The sequence below is a fragment of the Monodon monoceros genome, unplaced genomic scaffold (assembly GCF_005190385.1).
Source record: "Monodon monoceros isolate NGI ecotype Baffin Bay Population unplaced genomic scaffold, NGI_Narwhal_1 Super_Scaffold_7, whole genome shotgun sequence".
In the NCBI taxonomy this organism is placed as follows: Eukaryota; Metazoa; Chordata; class Mammalia; order Artiodactyla; family Monodontidae; genus Monodon; species Monodon monoceros.
Genome location: NW_021703784.1, coordinates 71,446,597 through 71,470,977, shown reverse-complemented (window position 1 = coordinate 71,470,977; position 24,381 = coordinate 71,446,597). Strand labels below are relative to the sequence as shown.

Genomic DNA, 24,381 nt, shown 5'->3' with positions numbered 1-24,381 from the left:
TGTTCTGGAAGCCGAGAACTCACCAGCGGGTCTCCGTCAGCGTCACTGGGGGGCATCTGCTTGCTGGTTGACCCCTCCCGAGGCATGGAGTAGCCGTCGAAGCCGACATCCTCGGGCCGGAGCTGCAGGAGGGGAGGCCACTCGTGCTGTTGAGGGCTGGCTGCCCAAGGATAGGTGTCCATCACCCACTTGGCGGGGTCCTCCCAGGGGGCCCGCCTTCCATACAGCTGGAAACAGACAAAGAAGGAACAGTTAGGAAGTGGTCCGAGACCTCTTCTGCAGGCCTGGTTTTGCAACTTTCTGAAAAACTCTCCAAGCCCAGCATTATGCTTCCCTTGATGGAGTAATTCCACTTCCAGAGGAAATCCTAAGGAAATCATCCAAGGCACGGACATCTTGATGTGCTAAGACCAAAGGCAGCATGACCTAGGGAGTAAAAGCACTGGCTTTGAAGTCAGCCTCACCTGGGTTCACACCTCAGCTCTGCCACTGACTCACTGCGTCGCCCTCAACTCTAAGCCTCGCTGATCCAACTTGAAAAACAACTCTTTGATTTGAAGTGTTTGCCAGTTTCCATGATATGAATACTCTCACCGCGGCCAATCAACTACCAACAGGATGTCACTGAATGTGGAGCTGGAAAGAGGTGCTGTCATCCCACTGAGTACCCCCCGCCCCTCCACGGCACACAGATGGGATGCTGGGTATCAGCAGCCCAGGCAGAGGTCACCAATGGCTCTGGCTCGATAAAACCCCATTTCTTAAAGTGAGGCTGACTCTCAAAGAGTCCCCGTGTAGAGGCGCTGGTCACTTTCAAAACAGCAAGTTGTTAAAGGGGTTCCATGTGGGTACCGGAATTGTAACTGCTTCTCCTCCCTCATGTGTTTCTCAAAATTGCCCAGAATAACTAATTTGCTCTTAAAGCGGAATTATCACATAATTTTGTAAGACCAGTACCATGCCTCCAAGCTCCTTTCCTTAAGCCTGAAATACCGAATAATACAATGATTTTAGTGACTTCTTCTGGCAATTTCAAGAAATACATACACTCTTCAAAGAACAAAAGCCTAGGCTGCACCACTTCCCAAGGCGAGGCTCTGCATCTCACGTGGCTGGGTGCCTTCTCTGTATCTTTCCCCTTTAACACCACGCCTGCCGCCACACCTTACAGCTCCCTGCGTGCCAGGGATTACGAGAAGCACTTGACAAATATCCTGTTTAACTACCATGTGGTTCCAAGAGGAAGCATCACTACCCAAGTTTCCCAGACAAGGAGCCAGGCCCAGGGACGAGAGAAGGCAGAACTGGAATCCAAGTCTGCCCAGGTCCGTGGACCACTTAAGTCTGAGCAGATGTGGCAGGACTGGCTCACAGCCAGGACAAGATGTGCCCACCCAGGAGAGTGCCACCTGTGGCTCTGGAAGGGCACCCCCTCTGTAGGGCACCACAGGGGTACAAAGACCAAAGCCCCCTGAACCACAAAGGCTGCAGGGGGGGACTCTAGAGTGGAATTACATCTGGACTGCAGCCTGTCTGTCCGTCTGCCTGTTCCCTCTGTCCTCCCAGAACTCTTACAGTTGAGAGGGGAGGGAGGGGGACGTGGGGAGAGAAGCCTGACAGTACAGGAGGGCTGAGCTCTGACTGATAAAATCACGTCTTTCCCAGGTCACAGGCTGCCTCAGCTGGAAGGAACTGGGGTCCCAGCCGTCTCATCTACCGGATGGAGAACTTACGGCTTAAAGAGAAGAGCCAGTTGTGAAAGGTTTCGGAGCAGCGCTGGATTTGAACCCAGGACCCTGGCATCCTTGTCTGGGCCTTTCCCTTCTCCACCCCTCCTGAAAGACTCCACTCGGAGCCACTCGGTATCGGCAAGAGCCACATGACTCAGCCAAAACCGGAGCAGGGAGATGCAGGCCAGGCTGTCCACCCGACGAGGACACGTCACCTGGGCTGGGCTTGCTGTCCCTCCGCTGTCTCACGATCGCCTAAGCCCCGTCCGATTGTCTCAGGGAAGTGCCTGCCCTGCCCACAATGCAGACAGGCCCGCCACCTCCCTCCATCCACGGTCTCCTCCTCCACTCGAGATACACAGCCTTCTACGAGCTCAGCGCTTTCAGACACCAGCGCCCTTCCTGTCTAGCGCTCCAGTCCCGTCTACTGCGAAACCTTCCTTAACCTGGGGCAGCGGTGACTCCCAGGCCTGAGAGCTCAGTCTGGCATTGGAAAGGCGACTCACGGTCCGAGCAGGAAGGGATCATGTGAAGGTTCGTGTGCGCATGGGTACGAGTCAGGGAGGAAGGGAGCACAAAGCGCTTGGGGATATTTAGACCTGAAAAAGCCTGTTGCACATGAGAAACATTCCTGCAACTTGTAGAAGCGTCTCCCTCCAAGGGCTTTCCCTACAGCACTCAGCTGACGTTCCCAAGCCAGATTTCACACGTGTGAGGCTGAACCAAACGTCGTTTCTGGTAGCTACTGCTTCTGTCTCCATCCTCCAGCCTGGAAGAGAAGATGCTCAGGGCTGCAGAACCACAGAGCCTAGAATCCCGAGCTCATCAAGTTCCTAGAGGGTCTGGCCCCGTGGCTTTAAAATTTTTGCTCTGTTCCCCTGACCCCACTATGAGTGGTCTGAGGAACTTTGGGGGTCCACAGAGCCAGCCTGAAAAAACTCTTCTAGCCCACACTTTTCAGATTACAGATGGGAAACCCGAGGCTTAGCGGTGGGAGGTTTGCCCAGAGTCTCAGAGGAGGTTGGGTCATGTGATCAATGGCTCCCCACTCTCCCCTTTCCACCAGGGGGACAGGGGTCTTTTGAGTGACTCTGCAGGCTTTAGACACTTTGGCAAGTGTTTACAATGAAAATTCCAAAGGGGAACAGGGCTGAGGGCTAAGTCATAAGACAAATGCACACCTGGGCATATCTAATGTCGTCTGCAAGAACAGAGAATATTTTTACAAGCCTCCCCACTTGCCACTGGACATGTCTAAGTCCAGGTGATGAATGGCTGGGTGAGTACCGTGGCAAGCAAAGGATGTGTCGTAACGCTCCTTGGTCCCCCTGCAGAGCCCTAAGGCAGCTCTGGGAAACAGCAGACAGTTGTACAGACAGACAGACAGACAGGCAGGACATTCACTTTCCCCAAGGCAGGAAGAGGGAGCCAGGACACTGGAAACTGAAAACTTGGCCACTGGGCACCTTCTCACTCTGTGGGATGCACGTTTCTCACACACGAAGGCATCAAGGTACACATTCTGGAAGAGCCTACAAGCAGTTGCGCGCGCGAACACACACACACACACACACACACACACACACACACACACACACACAATACTGGGAAAAGACTCAGGAGCCAAAACTTGCAATGATACCTGGTATCCACTAGGGGGCGATGCCACATCTCCTCCAGGCAAGGCTGTGCCTTTTGGAGGGGCTGACTGGAAGCCCCTGGTGAGACCTGTCGGCAGCAGGGTCTCTGTGCTGCCAACCACCACCGGCAGCCCCGCCAGAGCCCAATCTGGGGACTCCACCTCTTCTTAGCTTATGACCTTGGCCAAGGGCTTACCTGCTTTGAACCACAGTGCGCTCACCTCATGGCCACACCACTCCTCGCAGAGTCAGGGCGGAGTAAGTGGCCTGCACAGCGCCCAGCAGACAGTGAGCACGGGACTCAAGGTAACACGAAGGAGAGTGAGGAATTTTAAACTTTTCTTTTTGAATAGAAGAGTCTTTGGGTCAAATGAAATCTTATGCAGAACGCCACGCTATGAAACACAATACTTGGTTCCCTGAGCCATCTGAGGGGTCTGGGTGGAATAAAAGGGGCCTCAGGACAGCCTGAAAAATCACGGAAGTAACCGAGGAGTCAGCTACGGGCTACGACGCTGGCTCAATCCACACCCCGCCTAGTGAACTGGGGAAGGGTCAAAAACTGTGAGCCTTGGTTTCCTCGTCTATAAGGTGTATATTGGGCGTTGAGAACTAAACAGAGTCATGCCTGTCAGGCCCCTGGCACAGTGCCTGGTAGGTAGCAGCCTCTCAATAAATGTCATCAAAGTTTCCTTCAAAACTAGAGACATGAAGAACACTCCAGGGTTCCTCATGAACCTGCAGATTCCATGGGGTCTCCCAGGCTGCAGGATGGGATGAAGCCACAGGTTTGGGGCAGGAGGGCTCACTTTTGAGCAACTTGGTACAATGCTAACTCTGGCTGCCTCCCCTGGTTGTTTCCATGTTCTTGGAAGACTGTCCTTCAAAAGACCTCAACAGCACAGGGAAGTGATGACTTTTCTTGCCTCACAGTGAACTGGTGAGTCTCCTGAGACGGTGACGTGCTTCTGTTCCTTGTCCTGAACGGGCTGTTCCACAGCCACCCCCAAATCCTTTCACCTACAGCCTCCTTGCTCTTGGTGGGAAAGAGACCCTTGAAGATCAAATCCATCAGCAACCTCTCCAGGATGCGCAGGGAAGATCAGACCCGACTTCCACAGCCATGCCCACAAGGTCTTCTTTCAAGCTGAGGTCCAAGGAGCAGGGCCTTAGCACTGTCCATCCTTACCGAGGACCAACGAGGGGCCTCTGATGTGTAGCTGGAGGCTAGGGCAAAGCCTGCCCCTCCTGGTTGGTGCCTCCTTGGGCACCCACGTGCTTTATTCAACAGCACCCACGACTTTTTCCAAGCACACTCTAGGTCACTCCTGTCCTGCACCAGGAGACATATTTGGGCAAAGAAGCAAAGGGGAGAAGTGAGAGGTGAGGCAGAAATAGAAGGAAACAGTGCCCCTTCCTCCCCTGCAATTCCTGTGGCTTCTATCGAGCAGCGCGGGTTTCTACTGCAGTCCCCGGAAGCCCCTGATGGGAAGAAAGAGAGGCTTCTGGAACGAAACAGACTCCAAGAATCCAGTAGGCGGGGCATCCCAAGCAAACAGGAGTGACTGGGTGGCTGTTTGGGTTTGCGGTCCTAACAAATCCATTCGAGTAAAGACTAAATTATGGCTACTTTACCCAGTGAAGTTTTCTACCTAAAGAGAGTCCACTGACAGATCTGAAATCATTCATATTTTCTTTCAAAAGTCACCTTCGACAAAATAGAAATGTTGCCATCAATGGGAGAAATAGCTGAAGGGCATTAAGAGGTACAGTTCCTGCTGTGAAATAAAGTCATGGGGATGTGATGTACAGCATCGGGAATATAGTCAATAATATAGCAGTAACTCTGTACGGTGACAGATGGTAACTAGACTGACCAGAGTGTAATTTCGTAATGTACAAAAATATCAAATCACTATGTTGTGTGCCTGAAATTAATATACTGTATGTCAATTATAATTAAAAACAATGCTGCCATCAATCAATGATCTTCAGACACTGGAAACTAAGGCCGGGCAAGGGATTGCTGAATTTCTCGCTACTCTCTGTCTTCACAATCACTTATATTTGAACACGGTGGCTTGAATACGCAGCCTACATGCTCCCGTTCAATGAAATACCAGGGACCAGAGGCGCACCACCTTCCTTCTCAAGCCCTGGTTGTCCTGAATGTCTCCGAAGACCCTCAGTGCTGCTGCATGTTACAGATACAAAGCAGCTGAACATTCGCCCGGCTCAGCTGAACGTACACACATGACAAACCCTGACGGAAGCCATTAAGGTGTGCCGTCACACATGTGCATGTGGGTGTGCACCCCCCCCCCCCCGGCCCGGGTCCTCCACCAGCATCATGTGTCCCCCACTGTCCGGTACTGAGGAAACACAGCCCTCAGAAACCCGGCTGTTAAGCTGGTTCCTGGACTGTTCAACCCTGCGTGATGCCTGCTAATTACTCAGAGCGGTCCTGAAAGCCGACAACCTTCTCAGGCCACCTCCAGACTCAACAATAAAACTGTTACAGTCTCCAACTTACTGCTAAGCTCCTAGCATTAGCCCCTGGGTTGAGTGAGAAGTGAAGAAAGGATTTGGGCTTTCCAGCTGCGGCAGGGCAGGAGGGATGGGCAGCCACGTGGGCCCAGGGTCACCGGTGAGGGGTCCTGGCGTCAGGCAGCGAGTGCCATGGGGCTTAGGGCCAAGAACCTGAGGCCTGGATGCAAATCCCAGATTCTTCAATTTCACTTCCTCACCTTGGACAAGTCACTTATTCACTCTGAGCCATAATTTTCTCTTAAAAAATGGGGATAAAACCAAAAAATCTCTGCCTCACCCCAGGACAAATGCAGAGCTTGAAGCAAACAGCAGACGCTTTGCAAACTGTGAAGTGACATATTCCAGGTCTTGTGGACTCACTACGCTGAGCACTTGATGGCCATGATGTCACTGAACCCTGGCAGTAACTCTTTGTGGCACGGTACTATCGTTCTCTGTTCCATCGATGAGGGCACTATGGCAGAGAGAGGCTGGATGGCTTGCTTAGGGTCACATAGCTAACAGTGGCAGAGCCAGGATTTGCAGCCCAGTGTCTCTTACACTGCGCTGGACGGATGGTTTCACAGGTGAGGGGTTGTCACCTCACGTCAGTCAGATTTCTGAAGAGGGAGATAAAGACAACCCTTCTCGTCACTAGAACAGTCCCTTGAACTTTGAGGAGGTCAGTGGGCAGTGTGCTTCTTACCTGGAGTCCTTCTCTGACGGCTTCCAGGAGATAGGGGATGATTGAGTAGTTCCACAGGTCGGTGAACCACACCCTGGAACCATCCACGTCGATGGGGCACGACAGGAAGAGCCGGGGGCCTGGGGACCACAGGGAACATCAGTCAGACTGAAACGGGGGTGGGGCAGGAGAAGCCAGCCCGGGCACCCCTCAAAGGAGGGACCCTGCATTTTCTGAGCGAGAGCAGAAATACCAACTGTCACGTGGTGGGCACAGAGCAGCAGGATGCTTGGGCTCCCTAACGCCAACCTGGGACCACGCTCCTCTCGGGAATCACCCCAAAGGGAGGCGAGGCTTTATGCAGAAAGATGTTCATTGAGATGTTAGTCCTAACCTTTGCAAATGGAAGCACAGTAGATGTCCGAGAGCACAGAAACAGCTAAGGAAGTGATGGTGCACCCACATTTGATTATTTTGCAGAGCGATACAGAATGCTCATGAGACAATGTGAAAGGAAAATAAAGAACATACTGTATGTACACTATGACTGCAACTACATAAAACATGTACGGACGAGGACAGAAAAAATAAGCTCAAACTACAATGATTACATCAGGATGGTGGGATGACCAGTGATCTTTTTTTTTTTCTCTGAAGCTTAAGCTTTAGGAATGTCGATAACATTACTTTATTTATAAAGCAATGCCAATCCCACAGGGTGGTTTCCACCTGGGGGAGCCTCGGGGTGGGGGACCCTCACTGAGCCCATAGTCTCTGCACCAGCCTGGGGCTGGACACTTCTCTCTGCTGCTCCTCAGCCCCCGAGCTCTGGGCAGGAGAGAACGGCCCCGGGATGTGGGTGCAGGGCAGCCCGGGGTCTGTCTAGGCTGTGCCTATCCTTCTGTCCCCTCCTCTAACCATGTGGCCAGTGCAGCATCCAGCTACCAGGGCCCAGGGACAGCCATCCGAGGAGGCCAGGGCCCCGGGAGCAGCAGTTCCCTCCCTTGCCAGCCCGCCTGTCGGCACCCACCCGGCCTCCCCTCCCCACCTATGGTGACGTCCGAGGAGCTGTGAGCCTCCAGGAAGCGGTTGAGGTGATGCCAGACCTTGGGAATCCAGTCGATGACTTTCACCAGCTCCACGTTCCGTACCCGTCCACCGATCTCCGTCTCCATGAGCTTCCGCCTCAGGAACCGGCCCAGGAAACCCTTCACGGGCTCCGTGTGGTTGGCACACAGCACCCACCTGGAAGAAGTCAGGAACACTTTTCCATGACAAGGACTATGGCCAACCTCACGAATCAAAGCTCACTAGAGCTGGAAGGTGCCTATGTTAATACTCAACTGAACCGGGCACATATATCAATTCACAACTCCTCACAGCAACCCTGTACCATGGATATGATGGCCACCCACTTCACAGGTCGAAATTCTGAGGCACGGACAGGTTATGTAACGCGTACAAGATCAAACAGCTAGTCAAGAGAAGAGCTAAGATTAGAACCAAGACAGTCCAACTCCAGAGGCTGAGCTCTGACCACCGAGCTAACTGCCCCTTGTGCTTGTGACGGGTTCCGTGCTGGGCTGTGGGGCTGTAACAATGACTCAGACACAGTCCCTGTTCCCCAGGAGCTCGCAGTCCAGCGGAGGAGGCAGATAAGAGGAACGAGAGATGACGAAACCTGGGGAATCAAGGAAGGCTCCTCAGAGGAGGGGACATCTGAGCTGAGACCAAAGGAGATGAATGGAGCAGCCACACGAGGCAAGGCAGGAGCAGGGGTCGGGGCGGCGGTGGGTGCAGAGCATCTGCAAAGGCATGAGCAGCAGTGTGGGGTGTTCGGGGAGACTGCCAGAGGTTCAGTGTAACCAGAGTTTAGACTTGACCTGCCGACCGAAGGGGCCTGGATTTCATTCTGGAGGCAATGGGGAGCCATCGAAGGACTTCTTGCATGAGGATTTACGGTCAGATTTGAATTCTAGAATGTTCACTCCGGTTGCCACTGGCACAGAGGATGGCCTGCAGGGGGGCCAAGGGGCAGGCAGGCATATACTGGTTAGAAGATGACTGCAACAGTGTGCTGGGAGATGACGTGGCGGTGACGGGGGAAGCAGGAGCAGAAAGGTCTTGAGGGACATTCAAGAGAAAGCGTGGATAAGACTGGGACAGCCTGGATGCAGAGGTGACCCATGATCTCAGTGACCTGGCGGGGCTGGTATTTCTCTGATAACTGCGATTCTACTTTCAACAGGGATGCCGGCAGAATGGCCATGAAAATGAGCCGGGGAGGGGGGGTCTCACCCCAGGAGACGGCTGTTCATCCTTACCTAAGGCCCCAGGCAGGGGAACAGTACGTGGAGGCCACACAACCTAGCGTGGCAGAAGTCCCACAGCCCAGCAGTGGGGTAGCTCGGTACGGGGCTGGGGCCCAGGGCTCACAGCAGCTGGAGCTCGAAGGCCACAGACTCTGCTCCATGGAGACATTCATAAGCATGAGCTTTCACTGCTCACGTCCACTTGGGACAGACAGACGTGCCACTGGTGACGTGCAGGGTTGCATGACGACAGTCCCTGCCCAGAGCTGCCCCCGGGGCACTGCTGTCCCAGGACTTAGCATCAAAGAGATCTGGGTGCAAGTCAGCCCTGCCATCGACTGGCTGTGTGACCTCACACAAACCACTTAATTCTCCCCATTTGTAAACTGCGAATGGTGAATTTAACGACTTGAGGCTTTTGTGAGAATCAAATGAGTGAAGCTGGGAAAAATGCTCACAGTTCCCGGCATACAGCAGCTACTCAAAAAGTGACTCCTTACCTGAAGTTATGATGAAGCTGCAAGTTGGGGGTAGAAGAGGTAGCCTGGTTCATTGTGCCAATTATATAAGGGCTGCGGGGGAAATGAAGGGTAAGAGAGTTGGAGAAGGTGTCGCAGCGTCCCGGGGCATCTAAGGGCCTAGGTAGATGGCTGCGGGCTGCTGCCCCTCCCCCCATGCGGCCCCAGCCCCTCCCTGCCACGTGCGTGCAGCGCTCCTACCCCCTGTAGCACACGTCTCTCCCGGGGGCCACGAGGTCCAGAGCTGCCTTTACCATTTGTGGTCCTTGCAGTTGAGCAGCCCGTTGAAGATCTCGCCCAGGGAGCTGACATGATGCAGGTTGTCCAGGATGATGACCAGAGGCATGTCCGCAGCGTTGTTCTCGCTGGCGCACTGGTCGGCGAGGTTGGACAGGTACTGGCGCAATTCCTGCGGAGGCCGGGCAGGAATGAGTGGGTGAACGCCCCCGGGAAGACGCACGTACTCGGGGCCTTCCCCTGCCCCGGGCCGGCACTGGCAGAGGGGCCCTTCCTGAGGCCTCACGGTAACCGGTGCTGAGTACCTGTCTGCTACAGGGCGTCTGCCTGGGCGCAGGGGGTGCGGGCGGGGGAGTGGTGAGGAAGGCCTGGGCCCTGGCTTCTGGAATTCACTAGGCAACAGAAAACCTGGGCAAGGGCAGGCACCGTGGGGGTGTCCAGGCGCGGTGCTGTAGCTGCTCCAGCACTCTCTAGAAGTGCTACTATATCTTACTCTGCCAACCTCCCAGGAAGCTCCTGAGTGCAAGTGCCTCATACATCTCTCTAAATGCACAGCACTGCCTGAGAGCCATCTACACAGAAGCCCTTGATGAGTCAGCACAGCAAAGGACCCCCTTGCCCCCCCACACACATATGCCCTGCTGACTAGCGCTGGGGCAGACAGACAGTGAATGGTGCAGGGGGGGTGGTCTCCACGCATGGGGGTCCTTGGAAGGTCTGCGTGAAAGGGGAACCTTTGGCCTTAACTGTGAAGAATGGGCAGGGAACTGATGGCTGGGGCAAGGGGCGCGTCAGAAAAGGAAGAGAAAGAAGAATGTGCGATGGGGAAAGGCCAAAACGGTGAGCTAAGGGCCAGCCAGTGAACCCAGAACAATTTCCTGGTGGTATTATCATCACCATGAGGATGGAGTGACCTTGCGCCAGGCACGGCTCTGGGACCTCACACATATGAACTTCTGTGCCCCACAATAACCCTCTGGGGTGGGCACCGTGACTGTCTCCATGTTACAGAGGAGGAAGCTGAGGCATCCCTCAGTCAGGTGAGCAGCCTGAGATGGCACAGAGGGTCGGCAGCAGGGCTGGATCTGGACTTGGTGTGGGTGCCTCCCCATGCCACTGTCCTGCACGCTGGCTTGGATGCTCGGGGGGTCATATCTCCTCTACTTCCTACACACACACACGCCTCCCTTTTAAGCCAAAGTGTGGCTTTTAGCCATAGAAGCAGCCCACTTTTTTAAGTTACTAGTTACCTTTCCTTTTAGCTCCTCTGCACTACGGGTTCTTGGCCTCTGGCACCTGACAATGCCACGGATCCTGAGGCTCGGAGCCCTCTCTTCCTTATGCAGGCTTGCAGGGTATAGTTGGGCAGCTATGCTCTGTACAACGGTGCCTGGCCAAGGGGAGTGAGCGGGGGCTGAATTCAAGCCTGGCTCGACCTCCAGCCATGCGCCTAGGATCCTTCTCTCGCTGGTCCCGGGAGAGGGCGCCTTCCCTGAGCTTATTCACAGAGGATCTTGGTACAGGGGCTCTGACCACTTCCCGTAGTCCTGCCCCTGTGTCCACGTCACTTGGAGAACTTGTGGTGCAAATTCCCAGCCCCACACAACCTACTGAAACAGATCATCTGGGAATGAGGTCTGGGAGCTGCATCTTCAAGGATGCCAGGTGATTCTTAAGGTGAAAGAGTCACTTCCAATTCACCTTTGACTTCCTGGCCCCTTTGGCCAGTCAGAGTGAATCACCCATCAACAACCACTGCATGGCTAATGAGCAAGTTTGAGAAAACACCTCATAACCCTAGGCTGGGACTAGCTCAGGCTGTCCGAACGTTTCCACCGCTCCCTGTGAGGCAGGATCAAGCCTATTTGCTGGCTCTGGGGTCTCAGACATCGACTTGAGCTCCAGTCTACTGCTCAGTACTATCTGAGTGGCTTTAGGTACATGGTCATCTGCCTCGAGCCTCAGTTTCCTCATCTGTAAAATGGGATTGTGACAACTACTTCCTTGAAGGTCCTGCTGTGGGGCGTTCAGTTTGCTGCTCCCAGGGGAAGCAGTCTGCGAATGCGAGCTGTCGTTGTTCTTATTATTGTTGTTCCACAAAAGAAGGTTTTCTTCTGGAAAAACATGAGAACCTAGTAGGCACGTGATGAATTTTTGGTAAACTGAAGTGGAAGCATCTGGGTTGACCTTAAAGAACTACCAGTGCTGAGCGTCGTGCCCAACTCACAGCGGGGAAGCAAGAAATGAACTACATCGACTTACACGTGGAACTTCTTGCTGGGAAGTTTTGGATCAAAGCCTTCCTTTCTGCTAGTTCCATTCTGACCTCCTTCCCCAGGCTTTTAGAACCATCAAAGGTGAGCACTGTAGGAAATGCTGCTTTGCCATCACGGGGGTGGTGGTATCACTAGTTCTCAAAGGGCTAAGCAGCCGCCTCTGAACGGCCTCCTCACCTTGCTGGACTTGTGGTCCACATTGAAGGTGGCGATGACCCCGTCTGTCAGCTCCCGTCCCTCCCGGAGCACCAGGTACTCTGACAGCCGGTTGGCCAGGTAGGTCTTCCCAGTGCCGCTGGGCCCCGAGAGGATGATCCGCCGATGCTCCACCAGCAGGGAGACATAGCGCTGCAGGATGGGCTTGGGGATCAGGGACTCGAACACCAGCGAGTCCAGGCTGTTTTCCGCGAGCCCTGTGTTTGAGAGAGGAAGTGTTCGCAGCCCTGCAGAGAGGGTGGCTCTCTGTGCCTGCCCACCTGGAACTGCCAAAACGCAAGGCTATCCCTTTCCTGGGCAGCCCCGCCCACCCAGGGACACCGCAGGCTCCCTTCACCAGCACGATGTGCTCCGGCTCCTGGCTTGGCGGACTGTCCCCCCACCCCGATTCACCTTTAACATCTGGCCCCTCAGTCCTCATCCATCCTCTGCAGAATTCATAAGACTCTGAGCCCTACTTGTCTTTCTGGATTTACCATTACCGGTGGCGCTGGCTCAAACCAAACGTGAATCCCCCGTGTCCACCCAGACCCCGGGGCTGCCTCTTCACCCTGTTTTTTCCTGCACGCCAGGTGCCGCTGCTGCCCACACTCAGATACACCACGAAGGTATCAACACTTTATCGTTAAAATGAGGAAAAACTCAAGGTAGGACCATTTGATTTGGGGATGTGAATACTGGCAGACCTCGGCTGAGCCTCTCCAACAACAAGAGAAACATCTTTCCCCCTCCCCGCCTGGGACAACTTCATTACTCAGGGCTGTTGGCTTTACAAGAGCTGTTTTCTTCATATCATTCCCAAGAGAGGATCCAGCCAAGGTTACTTATCCAGAACCTAAGGCGATTCTATTAAAAAAGCACCTCAAGAAACCACTATATGTAGGCAAAAAATGAACTGAAAAGCACTTATTCTGTTTTACAGTAGCGTCTTCCATCCACATAATTAATTCACTGCAAACAGACCCCCCTGACGCATCTATACATTTGTTTCCAATCTTCCCCAACCAAAGATAGCACAGTGGCTGTTCTACAATCATCCTGATGAAGGATCCCAAGTGAGATCTTCTGGGTACAGGCCTAAGACTTTCCTAGAACTGGTATCAATAGAGCCTACATGGGCTCAAAGTCTGATGCAAAATATGGAGGATAGGGTCTCCTGTCTAAACTTAATAACAAACACGGGGCAGTGATTAAAACACTGTGAAACCCCTCTCTTTGCATCTACGCTGCTGTCTCAGTCTCTTGTCAAAACCCCCCTGGCAGTGACTACTTTGCAGACGAACTCACTTCAGCGCACACAAAGCCACAGCCCCTGCCCCGGTGCCACCGAAGTGACCCATCTGCAGCTCACGCATCTCTTTCAGCTCAAATCCTTGAGTGGTTTTCAGTGCCTTGAAGGCATAACTGTCAAGCACCACAGGAAAACAGAAGAGTCAGGTATCGCTTAAAAACAAAGCCGAGGGCTTCCCTGGTGGCGCAGTGGTTGGGAGTCCGCCTGCCGACGCAGGGGACACGGGTTCGTGCCCCGGTCCGGGAAGATCCCACATGCCGCGGAGTGGCTGGGCCCGTGAGCCATGGCCGCTGAGCCTGCGCGTCCGGAGCCTGTGCTCCGCAACGGGAGAGGCCACAACAGTGAGAGGCCCACGTACTGCAAAAAAATAAAAAATAAACCCGAGTTGATCCCTAGAGATGCTAAAACAACTTGATGTGCTGACAGCAGCACCAGCTTAGGCTCCGTGGTGAGGTGGCCTGTTCGGGAAGCAGATAATCCTGTCGCTGTTTCTACAGAGGTTTGCTCTGGTCTCAGCAACGGGTCACTCCTTTGACCCGTCAGCGCTTGCAGTGCTCACCTGCTCGCCAGCGTGGCTGAAGCGCAATTTAAAGTCATGGTGTATCAGGCTTTCCCTAAAGGGTTCTTGGAGTGGACAGTTGTTGTTAAAGAGTGCCTGGCAGCCCTCCCTCTCTCCCCTTGTAGTGGGACTCTTCCTTCTTGCAAGGAGTTCATTCCAGCTGGTCCAAGCAGGGCTGACCCCGCACCTTCACCCCCCAAAGGGGTGGGCTTGTGACCAGGCTGGGCCAAAGCCTCTCCCCGGTCACAACGACTGATTTGGTGATGAGCACTTGACCCATGGTGGGCCAGAATCACCCCTAAGAATTTCCTGTCACACTTGTCCAGAAAGACATTCTCTTTCTTCTAGGTTCCTAAGCTAGAAGGGTGAATCTGGGCCACTCATCAGCTATGTGCAGAAAGCTCAAAAAATAAGCCAAGCCGAGGTGGGCCTGGTCCTGATGGCACTGCTGGAGCGCCTGCATACAGCTGCGCTCGAAGCCTATACCTGGATCTTCCAGGCACCTGAGCCTGTATGTTTCCCTTTGGCTAAAGCTAGTTTTGAGTAGGCTTATGTCACTTGCAGCCCAAGGCCACAATTATGGGATGCCAACAAGATAAGGCTGTGTGTGAGGCTCAAACAGGAACATGCTACTGGTCACCGGGGAGCAAGACCTTCATTCCCACTGATGCTTGGGGTGCTTCTAGAAAACCTCCCAGTTAGGAAACAAAGCTTGCCTCAAACAACCCCAAAACTACAGTCAAGACGCCTTACAGGGAAGAAATAAGATGCCGTGAAGGCTGAGCTTAGGACGGTGTTTAGTAATCTCTTCTTTAAGTGGTTCATAAAATATAGGAAAAAGGGATTTTGCAGTCAAATGCGTTTGTGTCAGACTGGATCACACAGCTTTTTTAACGGCAAGAGTCAGGACATTAAAGGACAGAGGCTTTAGAGGACCTGTATGGGAATAACGATGCCGGACTTATTTGGCCATGAAACTTTTTTTTTTCCCCAAAAAAATACTCTGTGAGTCTAAAGTTCCACAGAACTTTAGCCTCAGGCGTAGCCGCTCTAGGTGATGAGGCAGCTGGAAGCTCGAACAGCATCGTGCGTGGGCAGGAGCTTCATTGCTTCCGCAGGGTGCTCCGAGCAACTCCTCTCTGGCCCACAGAGCATCGTGGTTTCCCATCTGTAGAATGGGGCTGCATCCAAGGCTCGCCGGCAAGAGTAACTAACTCACTGGTATCAGTGGAGCCCTGTTTCAACAGGGTTATTAAGATTCCATCATCTCAGAGTCATAAGGCCAATGGCACCTTTTGTTATGTAATTTCAGCAGTAAACTAAAATGATTTGTTTCCGACGGTCGCTGAAAAAGCTGAAGACGGTTCAACTTGCTTAGGTAAGAGTAACTGTGGTGGACGGGGATCAAAATGCAACCCACATATACATGCACAAACGAAATCATGGCCACAGGTTCCCGTGCCAAGTCACAGAACAAAACCTACAATTCTGGAAGCTCCCACCACTGCAATGGGCTTGGATTACCTTTGACGGCCACAGAGATGGTTGTGTTCTCTCCAACCAGGTAGCCACAGGGAAGAAGCTCGGGGGTCTCGGAGGTGTTGCTGCGCTTGATGTCCCCAATGCTGTAGCCGAGGACACTATCAGAGTTCAGCCCCAGCTGACTCACGGGGTCGACGTGAATGATGTATTCCTGGAAAATATAAAATAAAGACCCCGTCAAAGATGTGGCGAAAAATCTGCCCAAGACTCACGTCTTCACTGGGCGATTTACGATCATCTCCTCTTTCCCAGCTGATGCCAGAGTTGAAATCGAGCTGTGGAACGAGGGGCAGAAGAGCTGACTTTCTCTAGGGAGGATGCCCTCGTATCACAGGCCCCTTAAGGTACAGATGTATTCGGTTAGTGATGGGAGGGTGGGAAACCCTAACAAGATGGTGAACATTTAGTTATGGGTGAACCAAGCACTGAAAAGTTAAGCTGCTTTTCCTGTAAGTTCAGCTGAAGTCTTAAAGACATTAGGGCCTGTGAATGGTGCTGGAAAATGCATGAAAAAGTAATTCTGACAAGAAATCTCTCCACCAGCCCTTTCTTTTGGTTCAGGTCAAAGGCCATATAGTGACAAAGGGAACAAAACCCCGGGCTGCTAGAAAAAACCAGCTTAGAGTTTTAAACAAACAAACGTGTGTTTAATTTGGAAAGTGTTCCATCTTAGATGAGTGACCGGAAGGTTTTAGGTCAGTGAACTTGGAACGAAGTCCATGGGCTCCACACGACTGAGGTGGAATCCTGATAACAAGTCTCTACCTTTAATGGTCTCACTTCCTCACGTGTGACGCCTCACAGGCTCTTTTCAGCCCCAACTGTGGTCTTTCTAATCCAGGGATGTCCCAACTGCCCATCAGTAGAGATAAGGTTTCGGCTGGGGCAGCAGGCTTGGTCTGCTCTAAGCCATTCCTGTCTCTCACCCCGTCTCATTTCTACAGACTGGCCTGTCAAGATGGGAAGTGAGCTTGGGTCAAAGAACAGAATTTTCTCTCTGTGAAGCCACCTGAGTCTAGATGCTAGGAGACTAGAGTATACTAGTTAAAAGTCAGGTTTTGATGTCAGACCAACTCAACTAGACCAATGTGGTCTCCGGCACAAAAAATGTGGGCTATTATTAATACTCAGGGGATGTGATTAATGAACACTTCTGGTTATGACCTACTTCAGGTCAATAGAAAAAAATGTACCAAAAGCTTCTTCCAAATCACCCAGTACGTCAGGGTTCACCTAGATGCTCATTAGTAATTTCTCCTGTGGCAAACACCCACTCCAGTGATGTGATTAGAATGAAGAGAAAAATAACTGTGCCAACAGCCTTGACACCAGCCACGGATCGGAAGTCAATGTCACACACAGCACAAATCACAGAGTCTGAAGCGTTGGCATGGGACGCAGGGTAAGTTGCATCAAATCCCCCTACCAAAATGAAGGGTGGAAGCATGATGTCGTAGCCCCAGAATACACGCTGCAAAACATACTCAACAGGACACAATTCTAAGGTGAAGAGAGTGTAGACATTAGCAGTTCACTGTGAGAGGCTCATATAATCGCTCAAAACCAGGGAAGTGCCTCTCCCTGGCTGGCTAACCACTGCCAAGGGCAGATGAGAATAGTTGGTCCTGTTACCAGCCTATACTTACCATCCTCCTTCTGTTCCCTTGAGGGCCAAGGGACAAGTCCCGGCAACATAAGGATGTGGGAGAGGGGACAGGCCTGATGAATGACCAGGTTCGGGCCACAAACCACCCTTTCCCTCCCGAGGCCCAGGCCCCCGCTTGGGCGCACTGCCGTAGCTGTCTTCACGAAGCACTTACTTTGAACAGCCGTCTAACTACCCCGTCGAGCACGTCCCACTTCGTCTTGCCACTAACTCCAATGCAGCCGATGAGAAAGAGGTGTGGTCTGGAATCCTAAGGGCAAGGGAATGTCCGCAGGTGAAAAACAGGCGGCTCCTTTCTGACTCAGGTTAGCAGAGGACTCAGACTGTCTTAGAGCTCCGCCAATGGTTTGAGAGGGGAATAAAAGTCCTATTTGTTTTAACACCAGATGTAACTTGGACTGAATGTAATGGTCTTAAACACTTTCCTCCCCTATTGCTAAAACAGCAACCCGTGGGTTAGGAAGAGAGGATCTCCTCTCTGGAATCTAGAACCTTCTACCGACTGTGCACCTCACATGGTGTGTAGATCACACATCCCTTGCGGGGAATGCTCTCCCCTCTCCTTTCTGCCATCTTTCACTTTCCAAACCTTGCTTACCAACTCACCTCTTCCAGGAAGCCTTCAATGATCAACCCACCAGGCTCAGAGCTCACATTGCTTCAACAGTTCTGTACACAACTTATATGATGATATATTCTGCACGGTTTATTTTTAGGTATTTGCCTTATTTGTCTATCAAGTTTGTCTCCTGGCTTGATCTGAAATTCCTTCAGGATGTTTTTCTTTTCTTTTCTGTTTTTTATAGTATTGATTTCTTTTCTTCTAATTAAAAGTTAAAATATGTCTAATTCAGAAAACTAGTAAAACTCCAGGAAATTCACAAAAAATAATCTTTGTTCTACTTCTTTTGCCTCTCTGCCCACAGGGCTCTGCGTAGCGGGGGCTAACTGATCACTCTGATTAAAAGAAACTAATAGAACATTGCATTTTGTTTGGTTTTCCAATATCTGACATGCTGATAAGAATATAGAATTAGGAGAGTGGAGGGAGGTGGGGAGAGGAGGGGGTGTATTTGGCGGTTAAGCAAAATCAGCAGAGAAAAGAAACAGTCTTGAAGTGAGATGATCTGGCCCCATCACTTGCCTTACAGCCTTAGGTAAGTGATGCTGGGTCTTGGACTTCTCAACTGTAAAATGGAGATGATAAAATCTGGGCAGCCAACCTCATCTGGATGCTGTGATCCAGAACAAGACAATTTTGGAAAGTGACAGACTTCCGTAAAATGTAAGATCTACCCGTTTGTGTTGATGATCATTAGAATAAAATGCCTTCACAGATACCACCTGCGTTTATTAACAGAATGTTACAAGAATGGACTTCCCCCTTGATAGTCTATCACTCTACCAGCTAAGGTCTGAAAATGGAACTATTTTACGCATCTTTCTCAACTAGATCATGCTCAGACCCCTGGCAGCTCAAAATCCTGCTACCCTCGTCAGTGAGACTAGACAGCCAGCCACAAAGTAGAATCCCCTGGCAGAAAAGTCTGGCTGCAGACGCTTTGTTTTGATGGGCACTGCAGGCTCCCAAGCTTTCAGAGCCTACGATAGCGCGTTGCCTAAAATACTCAGAACTAACAAGCAAACAAAAAAACCTCAAGGGACTTACATGAGGGGCTCAGGAGGTCTTTTCCCACTTATCTGAGAGATGGTCATTCTCAGCATTCTTTAGATTTAATTGATGACTAAAAATCAACTTTGACTGTCAACCCTTGCCCTCAACCTAAAACAGTCTCTGACGGGCGTATGACCTCTAGACGCTGGAAGAGAACAGAAACTACTCAGAAAACTCAGATTCCCCAGCCTCGGTGAGTCAGGGTGCCCCACCATCTTCACTGCTAGCCACCTGTGTGCTCCTGGGCTTGACCACCTCTATCTCCCAGTTTCTACTTGGTCAGCAGCCTCTGACGACTGGATTAAAACAGGTGCTCTTGGTCGGATGAATTTGGGTGGCTTACTTCTGTACCTTCTGTGCTAAATGTGCTCAGCTGCCTTTGAAGTGCTTTGGGAATATACTAAATTCAGAAAAGCCGTTTCTGACTGATGTTACTGTTTAGTTAGATACTTGAAAGTGGTGCAGTGTGGACCATTTTTAGAACCCTTTACACACTTTTCAAACACGAGAGACAGGGAGGGGCCGTTGGCCTACTTTCACGGTGTCAAGATGCTGCTGGGGAGTAGGGTTAGCTAGGGAAAGCGTTAGTACTCTTTCCAAATCACCTCAGGCTCTGAGGTGATGGGGCGTGATGATGGAATCACTATGCTAGGTAGTTCTACCTGGGGAAGGGACAGGCCAAGCAGGGTAAGGGATCCAACTAACCTCCTTCCACTTCATTTCCTCCTGAAAGCTGACAACTATCTTAACATGCCTGCCTCCTTCCTTCCGAGCCGGGCATTCACCAGCGTCATCCAGCAACATGTCTGCGAATGGAAAACATCAACAGCCTTAGGCACACGGGGACAGCAAAGCCGGCTTCCTGACACCCCCACTGCTTGTCGGCACAGCAGCGGGACAAACCAGGTGTCGTGGTGCAGGGGAAGTGGGATGGGGGGTGGCGGGGGGAGAGGGCAGAATGCAGAACGCAACCACAGAAACCAACAGTGGACCAGTCGAGGAGCCGGCGGGCTGACGATGTACCTTTGCCAAATGGAAGTGCGAGGGAGACTCAACCAAAACGACAGCAAGAGCGGCGTCACGGATAATAAACCAAAGCATCAGCCTCGATACGCTTACACACAGATCTGTGTGATCTGCCTAGATCACATTCGCTAATTATCGAGCCAGCCTGAATCCAGCCCCAAGGCAGGAAGGTCGTAAACCAAGCCAGCGTCCCAATCGGCTACCGAGGGCAGGTGGGGCAGGGGGCGGGTGGTATGCAGCATACGGCTTGCAGGTCAGCCTCTTCAAATGGATTGAACAGAACTCAGCATGGTGGGCGAGGGGAGCCAAGCTCATGGCTTGGAGAAGTTGGGGCGCTGCAGCGAAGCATGACAGCAGTCTAAGGGCTGGGCTCATGTTGGTAGCAGACGCACACCCACACACACGTACATCCTGAGCACACACGCGCCTGCTGCCTCTCCATTTGATCTGCTGATCTGCTCGTCTTGGGGCTCTTGCTTAGAGACCAGAGTGCCAGCTGCAGGCCCTGTGACGCCACTCACCCAGGCTGCTGGACTCAGCGAGGTTCAGGCTGTGCTGGGAGAGCCCCATGGACTGCCTTGGGGAGGTGGAGAGGGACGCCTGGGAGGGCGCCCGGCTGCAGCCACTGCCTTGAGACTCCGACTTCAGCCGGTCGTTCTCGGCTTTCAGCTTCTCTATTTCACTCTGCGAAGGGTAAGGGAGAAGCTCACTTACTAGGCAGCTACAGTGCGAACAAGCCTTTCCTGGAGGAGGGAATTGAAAGTTCCCTGCAGGGATCAAGTGCATATCCCAGCCATGGAGGCAGAATAAGTTACACCAACAGAGAGATTCAACAGTGGTCACTGCCTTTGCTGTATACACAAGACCACTCTCTTTTGGGTTTTTGTTTTTTTGGCTGTGAGGCATGTGGGATCTTAGCGCCCCGACCAGGGATCAAACCCGCACCGCCTGCACTGGAAGGTGAAGTCTTAACCACTGGACCGCCAGGGAGGTCCCCCCACAAGACCTCTCTGGCACAGGAGGGTCCGAGAGCTGGCCTTTGACAAGACCTCAGAAATGTTTCCCAGAATCTGGGTGGTAAGTGGAAAAAGTCTTATCTAAGAAGTTTGAAAACTCTGGGTTTCTCAACCCAGACCTTTACTGCAGGACTTCTCAGAGCCTTTAATAAGTTGGTATGCATTGTGAATCTGAGAGGGGCACATAGTGTGCAACATTTCCCAAACATTTTTGATCAAGGAGCCTTCTTTTCACAGTTTCTTATGGAACGAGTGTTTCACGGAAACTCCTCTGGGAAACACTGCTCTCCAGTGAAAGCCGATTTAGTAGAATCCACAGTGGTCTTTCATTCCATGAATACTTATAAAGAACCTACTATGTGTTAATAAGCACTGGTCCTACATCCAGAGAAAGGGATGCAAAACAGAACAGCTCAGAGACTCAAATGCCTTCAATCCGTGTCCAAAGGTGAGAGGGGCCGTAGGAACAAATCTATAGGGATTCAGATGAAGGCAATACACTAACTCTCCAGCTGCAGAACTTGGAAAGGCTTGGCAGAGGAAGAAGTGTCAGGCTGAGCCTTGAGGGAAGCTTCCAATCTAGATGTGGAGAAGGCTATCCCAGCGGAGGGAGTGTGGCAGGAGCAGCTCCTCCCCGGGCAGCCTGGGGCTCAGCCGCACTCCCGGATCTCACCTGCATCCTGTTCATGGCCTCCCGCAGCTGGTCCAGCTGGTGTGCAGAGCTGAGGGCTTCCAGGCGGATGTCGGTCAGCTTCATCTCCTTGTCTCTCAGCTCGTTTCGGAGCTGCATGACCGTCTCGGCTTCACTATCCATGCACTCCGAGATGCTAGGGAAAGAGGAGTGTTACTGACCAAGGCGGCTCTGAGTTCAGCTCCTTTTAGCCCTCCACTGACCACCACGTCATCATCAGGTTTGCTAAAGAGTAACCCCGTATAACCAGCTGCCCGGTGCTTCCCGGAAGTGACAATATCAATTCACAGACTCTATTACTTCTCTACACTCTTTCTTTGCAGAGCTCTGGCAATCTGAATGGCTCCGGTATGCCTTTCAGCCAAATTCCAGTGATCTAGGGATAAACAGGAGCCAGCAAAAGGGAATGGTAACCTTGGGGGTTTGAAACCCTCCGTGATGTGTACACAGCTGGGCCCCTATAAAGATACAGCATGGCCCTTGACAGCTAAACCCACTCAGAGACATGAGGTCAACTGTCTGTTGTAAAGGCAGACAGGGTCAGACAGCTGAGGGTGATTTTTATTTGCCAAAAAGGGGAAGAAACCAAAAGACACGGGTGGAAGATGCTAGTCTGTTTCTGGTCACATTCTAAAGCCCACTCCCCTACAGATGTCTAGAGAGAGAAACATTCTTTCACCCCCCCACCCCCCATACTGCTTAATAAGCCCATGGCAAGGAAGAGAAACATCGCAGGTAGTTAGCAGAGAGTGATGTGACATGAAAGCCAAAATTTTATCTGAAAACATGCAACAGTGTGGTGAGCTGTCCTCCTTCCCCAGCTGGACACCAGATCAGGAGACTGTGGGACCCTGTGAGTCCCTCTGTTTTAAGAGGTGGACCTTCCAGGCTGGGTTCCTTATTCGATTACTTAGGTTTGCCTTTCAGATACTGGCAACTCAGCACAAACTGGAAGATCATAAAAGTCATGAGGAATTGCAATGTTAGAAAAGATAGCTTCCATTAAAAAAAAAAAAAAAAAAAAAAAGTTCGGTTGATTTCAAAGATTATAGGAGCTGAGGTGTGGGGTGATCCAGAAGAGAAAGCTTTGACATTTCTTGGAACTAAAACCGAAAAAAGAAAGGAAAAATAGCCCAAGTTCATGAAGTTACAAAGCTGAAGCTGATTATCTCTGAACGACATGGTGAGCACGTAGTCTCTGCAGAAATAACCACTCGAGCCCTCTCTCCAGGACCCACGTACTGGATTCGAGGCCAAACCAAACCTGACCTGTGAAACGGGGAGAGGGGGTGGAAATGTTAATTGCCAGAGGAGAGCCATGATAATTGTGAAAAGAGATGTATTTCAGGGGCAGAAAGGACTAGAAGAAAAATGTAACGCCTGAACAGCCAAGTCTTTTTGTGGCTACTTTCTTGACCTGCACCCTGAACGGTTTTGAGAGATACAAAATCATCTCCTATTTTAAAAAGTTGTCAGCATCCAAGAAAACTTCTCCGCTTCAAAATCTGAAACCTCCGACAGACCCTTGAAAAAATCTTATAATTATTCCCATTTCATACCTATGAGAAACTGAGGCCAACAGATTTGGGACTAAAAGGGCTAGAGAGACAGTAATGTCTTTAGAAATCAGATCCTCCTCTGCCCCCGCCAACCCCCCAGCCCTCTGTGCTTTGGATAGCCTGTGGTTTGGTTTGTAGGGCTTAACTATATACAGTCATACTTTCTTTGGTTTGGGAGGTTTTCGAGGGGAGCTTGTAAAAACTGGTTCTTTCTTGGGAAAGGACTATGGTTTCTGGGTTTAAATGGAGTGTAAAGTCTGAACAAAATTCCACTGTGACATTCTGGTCTTAGCCAAACCATGTCCTGCATAGATCTCGAAGATTCCAGTTCATTGCAGAGAACAATCAGCTTTAGTCCACCCTGTCTGTCTGTCTGTCACACGGCAAGGTGCTTTGCTCCAGTCTCCTTCACGTGGCCTGTGCTTTTTCCCCAGAAAGCTTTCTCAGCAAGAGAGACAACATCTCCTCCGCACCCACTTTGTGGAATTTATCACATGGGTTACTTTGTGAAGCTTGGCCAAACAATGACTTTACAAAGGGGAGCAAACTAAAAGGAAGAAAGTCTGCCGGGAGTCCAAGGCCCTCCCGTGTCCCCCACAGATCGGCCAGTTCTCAGAAACACAGCACAGCAAGGCCGCACAGGAGGGGTGTCCTACAACAGAGGTGATGTTGAAAACAAGCCCCAGCTAAGAGTTAGTCCCCCTGGGCCTACTGCCCAGGACAGAGCCTTCTCCCTTGGTTCTGCCGAGTCACTGATAATCACCCCCTGCATGGCCCCTGGCTCCCCTAGGACCAGGGTTCTTCTCTGCCTCATTTGTAGTATCTGATCACACTGATCGGCACATAATGTTTACTGAATACACAGACCACTGTGTCAGGCATCTGTAGCGTATTATTTAATGCACTACGTACACTACTAACTTTCTGGAAGAGACACTACAATTATCTCCATTTTAAAAACGGGGAGGCTGAGACAGAAAGAAATTGACATGCCCATTAAAAATGTGAGAATCAGGGCTTCCCTGGTGGCGCAGTGGTCGAGAGTCCGCCTGCTGATGCAGGGGACACGGGTTCGTGCCCCGGTCCGGAAAGATCCCACATGCCGCGGAGCGGCTGGGCCCGTGAGCCATGGCCGCTGAGCCTGCGCGTCCGGAGCCTGTGCTCCGCAACGGGAGAGGCCACAGCAGTGAGAGGCCCGCGTACCGCAAAAAAA

The 24,381-nt window shown here is 51.7% G+C and overlaps 1 protein-coding gene across 6 annotated transcripts in view; it reads right to left on the bottom strand.

The window, feature by feature from the left end:
* The window catches only part of NAV2 (neuron navigator 2), a 396,738-nt gene that overhangs the window by 6,064 nt on the left and 366,293 nt on the right, over positions 1-24,381 (bottom strand). For all 6 annotated transcript variants that reach the window (XM_029208228.1, XM_029208230.1, XM_029208231.1 and 3 more), the window contains 11 exons: positions 21,592-21,745; positions 20,424-20,586; positions 19,582-19,682; positions 17,356-17,451; positions 15,518-15,686; positions 12,105-12,340; positions 9,669-9,823; positions 9,397-9,468; positions 7,633-7,829; positions 6,606-6,724; positions 24-227 (listed from right to left, as the gene is read on the bottom strand). In XM_029208228.1, coding sequence (XP_029064061.1) covers positions 24-227; positions 6,606-6,724; positions 7,633-7,829; positions 9,397-9,468; positions 9,669-9,823; positions 12,105-12,340; positions 15,518-15,686; positions 17,356-17,451; positions 19,582-19,682; positions 20,424-20,586; positions 21,592-21,745 — 1,666 coding nt within the window. The remainder of the gene's footprint in view (positions 1-23; positions 228-6,605; positions 6,725-7,632; positions 7,830-9,396; positions 9,469-9,668; positions 9,824-12,104; positions 12,341-15,517; positions 15,687-17,355; positions 17,452-19,581; positions 19,683-20,423; positions 20,587-21,591; positions 21,746-24,381) is intronic.